The sequence below is a fragment of the Hippopotamus amphibius genome, chromosome X, assembly GCF_030028045.1.
Source record: "Hippopotamus amphibius kiboko isolate mHipAmp2 chromosome X, mHipAmp2.hap2, whole genome shotgun sequence".
NCBI classification, from domain to species: domain Eukaryota; kingdom Metazoa; phylum Chordata; class Mammalia; order Artiodactyla; family Hippopotamidae; genus Hippopotamus; species Hippopotamus amphibius.
In genome coordinates, this window is record NC_080203.1 from 74,823,720 (window position 1) to 74,834,964 (window position 11,245).

The following is an 11,245-nucleotide window of genomic DNA, read 5'->3' on the forward strand; positions in this document are numbered from 1 at the left end:
GATGTGAATAGCTACTTTTACTACCAACTCACAATATTGGTCCTGAAAGAACACAGTAGGGGACTTCTTTGCTTTGCATTGGCACTCATACTTCAAGATTCACTGCCCACATACCTTGGTCTCTTCCTATCCTCCAAAGCCATCCTCGTTTTATGAGAGACTCACCAATGATCAATTATTGGTGTCCCTCCTCAATAGCACACTTAGACGTGAGTATACAAGAAAGTGATCCCCACCTGGGGACTGAATCTTGAGTTATCTAAGGTGACTATCTCCATAGACTAACTCCTCTAGTGAGTTCCTCTCTTTTGTATTGTTATTACAGTTGTAGCCACTCTGTTGTATTTGTTTGCAGTTTTCTTAAGGCATAGCTGACATATGAGAAACTGCATGTATTTGAAGTATAAAAGTTGATTTTTTGATGCATATATATACTCATGAAATCATCACCAGAATTAAGATAATAAACATGTGTACTACTCCCCCCAAATGTTCCTTATACCCTGTTATAATGTATCCCTCCCTCCCACCATCCAACTCCCTTGCTGGCTCCTCCTGCCCTTCTTGACTTGGTTTGGTAATGTTAAAATGTTCCAACCTAGGAAAACAGCTAGATTCTCTGGATCTGAGCCAGGAGTAGAAAACATCCCTTGGGACTTGCTTCCTTCCTCCTTTGAAAAGAAGTCAGACCCTCTCAAAGACTTATCTTTGCAGCTATATACAAACAACTCTAAGACTAGATCAAAGGCCTTAAGTAAGGAACTAGGAGATTGAAACACTTCTATAAGTTGCAAGTAGGATCTAAAGTTGCAAATTACTTGAAGATCAACTAAAGAAAGATTTGAGGCGAAAGCATGTTTCTTAAGGAAACCTATTATAAAACAGCACACACTTGAAAAGTAAAGAAAAGAAGAAAACCTGCATAATCCTACTACCTTAGCTGAACGCTGTCAGTCATTTGGCATGTTTTCATTCCTGACTCTTCCCCCCATCAGAAAAAAATTCTTTATTGAAACCTACTTTCAATGCAACTTTTGAGTTTTTGTGTTTGACTTTTTCTCTATATACCTCCAGCACACACCACCATAATATAACCATAAAAGCATGGGGTATGTATTTTTCTCAGATGTCAGAGAAAGAATCAACATGTCTTCTCAGAAGAAGTGGCTGCAATATGCGGCTAAGAACAAAAGCTCTATGGTGTAGTTCTGCTAGCTGCTTCTAGAGAATTAGAATCTATAAAAATAGAGAAATTTTTCTTCTCTGTGTAACAAAAAGTTTACAGCAGGAAAGAACAACCCCCAGGGAAATCCAACTGTTATAGCCAAAGGTATACCTTCATTTGGGGGCTGTTATGGATGAGGAAGCTAACTTCTGAATGTACTTGTCTATGTACATTGACAAAACGAGTACACGCAGAAGTTAGCTTCCTCATCCTTATAATTCCCACTTTCCCTTTACTAGTTTGAAAGGACTAATTTTAATGCTGATTTTCTATGTTCAGCAATCCAGATGGCCTGTCAGCCAGTTAACAGGCTATGTAGTTCACCCCATATTTATTGGAGGAAGTGAAGTGAAATAGACACACTCTTTCTGAGATTTTCATAAGGAGAAGGAGAATAAATTTCTTGCCCCCAACCCAAAGACAGATAGTTATGCTCAAGATTGTATTTTCTTAAGAACTTCAAAGATGTGCTTTGAAAAGGAATGTTGTGCTCTGATAGTTTTCCTACTTCAATCAAATGTTCTTTTAAACCATCTCAATTTAAAATGATTCAGAGTTCAGCCTCTGGCCACTTTGATATGTAAATGGTAAACTGGACCAACACCACAAACTCCAGACAGCTCCACTCACTGCAGCCTAAGTTGTGTGTTTGTAACCTGTAAACTGCAGCTTCTTGGGCCATACTACACTGACATGATATAATGTATGTAAAATTGAACAGATTGAAGATGATGGCAAAGAGAGAAGCTATAGAACATACATTATCCTTGTGCTTATGTTCAATCTGACTGCTGTTTCACACTCTAACAGTAAATGGAATGGAGAGACAGAAAACAGGAAGGGTTTATTCTGTGTGTTGGAGATCTGCCCTTTCTAATGACTCAATCAAGTTGACCTGTATTGCTCCAGTCCGAGTTCATTGTTTTGGCAAGATTTGAAACTGACACTGCAGGTTGGAAGTTCTGAGATAATTGGTGCCAGAAAAGTATTATCAAGGGAAAAAAACTTTTAAAAAATTTATTATTTTTATTAACAAGTGACAATGAATTGAGAATCACCTCCTGATGTTTTCAAAAACAATTGTCTTGTTATGAAAATGCTGTTAGCTTTTGAATCTAACACTTGAAAAGGTAGCTAGAGATAAATTTCTGCCTACCTTTCCCCCACCCCCCAAAGATAGCATCAAAGGACACACAGCATCAAGTGACAAACACAAATATACATATACAAACGTGCATCCTGGCAGAACTGGTTTTTACAATCTGTTCACAAGCAAATTTCTGAAGTTGTGAATAGAGTTCAAGGGCTTGTGATTGTAGCTTTTAATTATACAGCTTACCACCAAGCTCCCCGAGTGACTGACATAGCATAGCACACAACAGTTTTCCTAACAGTAAGTGACCCCTGAATTATCTTCAACCCATGGCACATCCACTTGTTCTGAATACTGCCTTACAAGGAATTACATAATGTTGCAACTCCCCTGCTGATATCTTAGAGACCAAAAAGACAACGCTAAAGGAAGTGCACTTTCCATTTCTCTTTACCCTTCTTTCATTCAGAGACTATGACCTGTGGTACCTCAATAGGCTGAAATCCACGGACAGCAGATGGGGTGGTGAAAAAAGTGTTAGGTAGTTCCCCAGGGCTGGTGGAGCCAGAGTCACTTTGCACTGAGCTTCTGCTGTTCTCAAACTGCGATATTTTCTTTTTGATCATCTTTCTCTCCTTAGCTCTGCGATTCTGAAACCAGATTTTCACCTGAAACACAAAATGCTTTGGATTTAATGGGGCAACATACCGAATGCACTTTTCATAGTCATTGCTGATATTGTCCAGGGACTCTAGTATTTACAAAGTCCTTTCATGTGCATCGCTTGAGTCTCACAATGACCGTGTGAAGTATTTAACAACAGGTTTAAAAAAAGCTGAGACTCAGAGGCGGAAAATATCTTGCATGAGATGAAACTGAAATCAAGTCCAGTGCCTCAGACTCTGAATGCAGTGCTCTTTATATTATACCTCACCCGCCATCTCTGTTGTGCAGGTAAAAATAAGTAATGGTAGAATGGCAGACGTTGAGGCACGGTGATAAAAAGGGAGGGATTTAAATAGCAAAGGTAATTATGATCTGTCATTGAAAGAAGTAAAGTTAATGAAACAGAAGTGGGTGAACAAGGGTGATGAAATATTATATCTCTTGCTGTGATACCAATGTGCCTTCATAAATGGTTGAAATGCAGACTACTTGGGATAAGGTAATACATTAATGGACTTTACAGTTCTAGAATTCTATGATTTCCAGGATTACTCCTAGACCTAAGTAAAAAAAAAAATCAGGTAGTTATATAATGTCAAAATCTGGATGAGTGGAAACCATTGATCCTTGCCATGATTTAATCTTCATTGAGTATCCACAGTAAATTAAATCTGAGGCAGCATAGGATTACATAGACCATAGAAAATTAAATCTCCTACCCTGAGTAATAGAAAAACTTGCTTCAGGTGGCAGCATTGCTGTTCATTTACCATTATCGTTGGACTGATATGAACCAGCTAATCGCATGATCGACAGATTTCCACTTCACACATTGATTATGACTACTTGGGGAACCATATCAAGGTTTTGCCCTGACTGATCAATTGTATGGGAGTTTTAATCTTTCTCCACCCCTATGCCCCACCCTTGCTTCCACACCTATATAGTGCCCACCATATTAATAAACCCACCAACCAATTGTACTACTAAACTAGGTACTCCAGTAGGATTAATGTGGGCTTTAGGAGAGCTTTGAGAATAGCTTAGTCTTCTGTTTTGCTTCCATTCCTACTTATAGATCTCCCTAAAACTTCAGCCTATTGAAATGCTTATATGAAACGTTAGTTTTACTTCTGGTGTACCTGTCTCTCAGAAAGGCCCAAGTTGACTGCCAGCTCTGATTTTCTCCGAATGGTGATGTATCTATAGCAGTGGAATTCCTTCTCCAGCTCCAACCTTTGATGATCTGTGTAAACCACACGATACTTTTCTTTTGTCCTGGTTTTCCCTGTTAGGGGAGAAAGCAGTGCATTTAATCATATTTTGCTTCTTTGGAGATTGTTTTGGTTGGAGGAATCATAGCCACTGTTACCACCCTTAGTTACTACTTTCAAATATAAAACAAGTACATTTTTTGTCATAAGTCCATTTCTCCATTAAGTACTTTGTCATCAGTGGATATTTTACATATACATACATACACATATATATATATTCAACACACCTATCACACCACTGTTACACCAAAGCATTTTAAAGCAAACACTTAAGCCATGATTTTCATTCCCTTCACACTCACATATGGGAACAGCATGGGCAGTAGTAACAACATGTATTATACACGCATTTCCTCTTATATTGATATTTTATACAGTTCATTCATATCGTTTCCTATTGAACCTCTCACCTATCCCTTCACATTATGCAGAATGTATCTTATCCACATTTTACAGATAAGGAACCTGAAGCTCAGTGGAGGCAAGTAAGTGGCTTTGCGCTAGTGAGCTGAGGAGTGGGGACTCAAATACATACCTCTGACTCCCAGTGCAGTGTGCCAGATGTTATTCCTAGTTTAAACATGCTGGGCAGCATGCGAATGGCTCACGTGGCAAGCTGTTTTGTGATGCTGACATTCTAATTACATATATGCTCTAGAGAGAATTTCATTTGGATAGTAATTTAAAAAGAAAACATCTATTGTCACTTAGATTCTGTTCTAGGATAGCCCCTATTACCTATTAGAAAAAATAGTTTAGTTTTTTTGGGGGAGTCTTAAACAAATTTTTTCCCCAAGTGGATTATGAATGGGGGAAGTAGGGGGTGTTGACTTTAGCAGAATAAAATGGATATTCTAGTATTCTTTGAAAGGATATACAAACATTTGCTTTGTATTACAACGTTTGACTAAGTTCTCATGCCCTCCTTCAAACAGAGTTTTATTCCTCCTTTCAAATTTTCCAAGGGTGATTAGGAAGTTTCTCTTTCTTTTCCATTTTTCTACCCCCCTCCAGGATTTTCCTTCTTTTCTCTATGACTTTTAGCAAACTCCTTCTGATCTTCCCTGGTTGTTTTTGATGTGAAGTTTTGGGAAGCGATCTGTAAGACAAAGCTTTCTTTAAAGTGTTTCCCTAAACTCCATTGAGGTGTTAAGATGCAGCACAAGCTTAACAAAGGAGCTACATAGCATTAGATCCTATCCTGAACCCTCTTTACATTCAGGAACACCAGCCAATTGGTTTGGAATTTACAAGCCCTAAACAAATGCCAGACACCTTTTCATCTCCAGGAAAGAAAAAAAAAAAGGACATGAATGTAGAAACAAATTCTACATGAGAGATATGTTTTAGGGTTAACTTATGGACTACAGAACTAAATAAAACTTTCTTTCTTAAAAATGGAAAACAATGAACCCCAGTCAGTTAATCTATATCAAAGGCTCAAACTTTGAGCTGGTTTTCTTTTTTGTTTGTTTTCTGTGTGTTTTTTTGGTTATCAAATTTTTTTAATGAAGTATAGTTGGTTTACAATATTGTGTTAGTTTCACTTGCAACAGCATGGAAAGACAATATTATGTTTAGTGAAATAAGTCAGACAAAGAAAGACAAATACTATATGATATCACTTAATGTGGAATCTAAAATATACTACAAACGAATGTATATGCAAAACAGAAGCAGATTCACAGACACAGAAAACAAACTTGAGCTGCTTTTCTGAATCTAGGAAACCAAGGGTCTGGCATTTGGTATGTTACAAAGGCAGAATATATATTTGAGGTCACAATGGAAACATTGAGGTTTGATTTATTTCCAGAACCTCAAATCTTAGAATCAAAATATATCTTTGAAGAGATGTTCCCTAAAACCCTTCCTAATCCCAAAGTGACTGAGTGTTTAAATTCTAACTTGAGGCAGAAGTTAAAATTCAACTTGTGTGTGTCTGTTTTCTGCTCTTTGATAATCAGTAAACATAACCAGACTTCAAGAACTCTGGAAGGTTGCAGTCCTTCCCCACCCCCATTGGTCATAAATTCCCCTCTTGCAGTTTCTTCTGAGGACAATAAAGTCAAGACCAGGCCTCTTTATTTGCCATGAAAATCCTCACCCTTTCCGGCAATATAACCCCTGAAAAAAGGAGGGATGAGGAAGAGCCAGGCTGCATATCAAAGCTGTGCAAAGTGTTAAAAAGAGTCTGTTGTCCCAACCTGACTGATAAAACCTCAAACCTCAAGGAGACATAGATCAGGGGGAAATATTGACTGCACATTTAACAAAGAGAAATGAATTCCCAGTTCCTGGTGCTCCTCTTGTGTCCCTCCTCCCAAACTGTCTTCTTTCCACCCCTTTCATTTCCTCTTCCCTTAAATGATGAAATCTGATTAAATGGGTTTTGGACATTTTTCTAGTAGAGCATAATGCCATATTTCCATACTAAAACATCAACAAAGCACTAAGAGCACTAGCTTTTATTGTTTAAGCTATTCTCTTCTCCCACAGACTACAACATTTCTGAGGGTGAGGGATCCCCTTCTCTGGGGCTATTGTGATTTAATTTAGGAAAGTAACAAACTGTAAGTTGTATTACAGGGCTGCTTCATAGCTCTGTGCTGGGGATTTCATTGCCTCCCCCCAGCCCAAAGCCTCGGGCAAACCTCTTTAGTTCCCACTACCTAGAAGACAGTATGCCTACAGAGTTTGCAAGCAAATGTCATTATATATGATGACTTATCATCACCCTAAATGTGCTCATTTGAGAGACTGGCTGTGAAAGTGTTGTTTACCAGAAAAACACTCTCCAAACCTCGGAGTTATGATGATGACGACAGCAAGGGTAAAGATGATGAAAACCAATCTCTTTCTATAGGGAGTAGTGTATAATTGACACCATCATGATGACTTTCCATCTGATGGTAATCTTTTGCTGCTTTTAGTTAAAAGTTGCATCCAAATTCGTTCATAACAATTGTCCAATTAAATGATCAAAACCAAGAAAGATAATGATAAGCTTCAGGAATTATTAAGTAATTCATTTTCTCAAGTGTCCTAACTGACTAAAACCTTTTAAGTATAACTTCCTCAGTGTTCTGTGTTTTGTCCAGTGGGTTAATAAGAATTATTCAGTCACTTTCTTCTTTCCTTTGCTTTCCCACCCCTAGAAAGAAAGCCCCTCTCCAGCCCTGCTTAGGTTACCACCTTGCCAATACTCATATAAGGCTACAACTCTGGGTAAAAGTAAAGAAAAAAATGAAAAAAATTCATAGCTATAATGCACTGACAATATTTAAAATATGAAAATACTTAACTTTTCACAGAATCTTTCCATCAGATTCCTTTTCATTTAATTTTTTAAATGAGATGTGTATTGGAACAGGATACTTAGGGAACAAAGTGGAAATAAAGGAGTTTCACTTTTAAATCACTTCATCATTTATTCTGTATGTCAGTCCTTTTCTCTGACTTGAAAATCAAATATGGTAATAATCACTATGAAATGTTTTCTGACTGTCCCCTAATATGTGTACTTTTGTTTCTTTAACTTAAGGATATTTAAAACATTCTTCAGTGATGGAAAGAGCTTTCATTTGATTACCATAATCACGGAGGGGTTACTCCATTTTGTAGTTCATCTATTTTCTTCTCAGCCATAAGTCAAATGTTGTCCTACAACATTACAGGGTGAAGTAGAAAATTTAGGAGGATCTGACTTGTTCATTCATTTAATAAATATTTGTTTAACACTCACTATATACTAAGCATAAAAACGGGTGCCTTTTGGTTTGGAGCGATACAAAGAGGTGATCAGCTTAATTTTTTTCTGGGGTTCATAACCTGAGATCCATGGAAGGGCTTCAGTGGATCTATGAATCTGCCAAAATGATTCAAAAAATGATGTGTGTGTGTGTGCATGCGCGTTTGTGCCTCTGTGCATTTTTCTGGGGAGAGGGACCATGCTTTTCATCACATTCTTAAATTGTTGCTAAATATGTGCTGTAGGCTACAAGAATATAGCAAAGGGGTTGTACTTTTATAAGACATTAAAATGAGATGGAGGTTGAATTTAATAAAGCCTCATCTATAGGATAAGCTGCCAGAAGTCAATGGGGCTCCAAAATCATTCAATTTAGAATTTCTCATAGAAGTTGCAGAGAAAATCTTGTGAAGGTGGCATTGTACAGCCAGGTTTGAAGACTTAGCTAATGAGGAAGACACCATAGAGTAATTTAGAGTCCCTTTCTAAACTTCTCCTGGCATCAGAATTACCCAAAAGAGAGGCTCTGATAAATGCAAATGAAAGACTTTTAAGCAGAGAAACCCATCATATTTTCTCTCACAAACAGAAAATTTGTGACAATATAATTTATTTTATCTTGTCCTTTTCTTCCCATTGTTCTCTCTTCCAAAGCAACATACTAGTGACTCTTCTCTTCTAAAGTATTTCAAAACATAATCCTGAACTGGGAGCAGCTACTTTTCTGGCTTTTGTGTCTTTTGCTGATGGTTAGGGCTTAATGAATAGATGTTAATTACCACCCTAAGATTAGATATAATAACAGCCCTGGGAGTACCCCACCCTAACCTCATTTTCTATTCTCTTTAGCCAGCCTACTCACTCTTATTTCAAAAAGCAATATGCAGACTTACTTCCAAACACTTTAAAGCTAAGTACTTAAGCTCAATTCTTAATTTGGGATTGCTGCCCCATTAATGTCCTAATCAATTGGTGCTACCTCCTCCCAGCTGAGTCCTCTTAATGGTAAAAGTTGGTCCCTTCTCACCCTCCTGCTTTTGTTTTTGTTTTTGTTTTTAGGGAGAGGAAAAGGGCAGAACTGTGAGCAGAAGCATCATCATTGTGGACAAATGCTATTGAAATGTCGTCTCTTCCCCAGAGGGATGAAAATGATAGAGCTGAATTTTACTAATTTTCTCTAATGACAGGGAGCGATGGGTTGGAATAATAAGAATGTGATAAAAGAACAACTATAGCTGAAAACAAACATTTCCCCGCCTCCCTCCTCTACCCCCTGTTCAAGATTAAAGCACAGTACCCATTTTCCCCGCCCCTGGCTTCCAGTAGCCGCCCACCCGCTTGCTGGTAGGAGCGTGGGTCGGCATTAGGCTGGGATCTCCGGGCTTTCACATGTGCCGTGAAAAGCCTGCGTCCAACCCCTACACCTCGAAACGCCTGTCTGTTAGGAGGGCTTTAATCACTTTAATCTTATTTAATCTTATTGATGTTGCATGCCCAGGGGATGTTAGGGTTGAGCAGCTTATTATGTCCCAGTGGCGTGGCGTGCTGTAGCTTTCTTGCAGCCTCCACGTTTCCATTGGCGGAAGGGAAGTTGTAAGAAGGCATTGGATTTGAATCCAGCTCGCCTCTGCCAGACAGGGTGAAGGAAGTTGGAGGTTCCTAGAGAGTCCAGGGTGACAAGGCCGCTTTGCCATCAGGCTTTCTTGGCTAAACTGGAGGGTCTGTTGCTAACCAAGCACCGTGAACCTAAGTTGAGCATCACCAGCTTTGAGGGGGAAGCCGACCTGCCCAGATGGGGAAGGGTTTTGAAATTGAACAGGCAAGCAGCAGTGACTGAGCATAGGGACACGTGGTTATCCTCTCCTCATTTACCCGCTGATCTTCCCCGTGCATCTGTTTTCCCATCTGGGCAACTGCAGGGCTGGATCTTGGTCCTTGTGGCTCAACATGCCCATTATCCTCCTGGTTGCTCCCTTGACTGATCAGAAAATAGTGAAAAAAATCCCCTACGGTTGGTCGGCTTACTTCCAAGCACCACGCTCTGCTTTTGAGCAGAGATACAAAAGAGGGAGGTCACTAATGGGCTGGGGCCCTGGGCAGTACGCCAAGCAATGGTCTCCTTAGCTAAGCTGTTCCAGGAGAAGCCTGAGGAGTAGGAGAGCCAGAAGGCCAAGAGAAGTAGAGGAGAAACAAAGGAAGGAAAAGAAGTGTGAGAGCATTGGAATTGATTACTCACCAGTCACCTGCACGGTCTTGCGCATCCACGCATAGGGGCTGAGGCGGCTTCTGTTAGAAGAACTGGCGACGGCGGTGCAGGCGTCGATGGGGAACAGTGATCCACCGGCTGGTGTTGGCAGGCTGCTACCGCTGTTTCCACCCCCTGCGGGGCCCAGGTTGCTGTATTCCGGCGAGCCAAAAGCGGCGGGGCTCGAGGTCATGTCGTTCACGGGCACCATGCCCATTGTACTGGATGGCCCGGGGTACACGCTCCAGTCTTCCCGAGGGGGACTATAGGGTGACCCCCAGACCCCCAGCGATGGCCCCTGAAGATCCATACCGGGCATATGGGGATACCCCATGTAGTGCGCATAAGAAGGGGCCGCTGCGAAGCTGGAGGCTGGCAGCGGATTCCCACCGTCCTCAGTGGCGCCAGCCCCTGCCATGCCACCTCCTGCGGGGCTCCTGAGTGTGCCCGGGTGCATGCCCGTTTCTTTTTCCAAAAGGCAGCTTCTGTACATAGTGGCTTAGTGATGAGAAAAGAGCTCCCTAAGCCATCCTGAACTCCTTGTAAGGCCCCAACCCGACTTTGAGAAGCAGTAGGGAACCAGTAGGTTAGGCCGTAGCTGTGCTGCACGCTCCTCCGCGCCCCTCAGACTGTTCCATAGGCGTTTCCTACCCTGACGGTTTCCAGGTGCCTGGTAGCCTGGTATAGATGGGCCCCCAATGGCTGGGGTGACGTCAAGGGGCTTTAGGCTTTTACATAGCATTTGCATTCAAATGAACGGCCATTTCACTTTCACAGGGACTTTTTCACTCTACACTCCCTCTCCCAGAGCTCCTGGGCCTTTCTATCTCATCTTTTTCGCTTTTGTCCACCTAGTCCCATAGCACTAATTTTGCGCTTTTGGAGGCAGGAAGGCGCTCCTTCAGAGGTTTCTGACCAACTCCCTCCAAAGTGAGACAGAGACGTGTAGAATCAGGGCCAAATCCTGCTCTTTGGTCCTTACCCCGCG

The 11,245-nt window shown here is 40.7% G+C and overlaps 1 protein-coding gene across 1 annotated transcript; it reads right to left on the bottom strand.

Annotated features, from left to right (window-relative positions):
• Positions 1 to 2,779: 2,779 nt before the first annotated feature.
• On the bottom strand, positions 2,780 to 10,750 carry CDX4 (caudal type homeobox 4). The gene is made up of 3 exons (XM_057719298.1): positions 10,249 to 10,750; positions 4,127 to 4,272; positions 2,780 to 2,986 (listed from the first exon to the last, which is right to left on the bottom strand). The coding sequence occupies exons 1-3, from the start codon at positions 10,748 to 10,750 to the stop codon at positions 2,780 to 2,782; spliced, it is 855 nt and encodes a 284-aa protein (XP_057575281.1).
• Between the last annotated feature and the right edge of the window lie 495 nt (positions 10,751 to 11,245).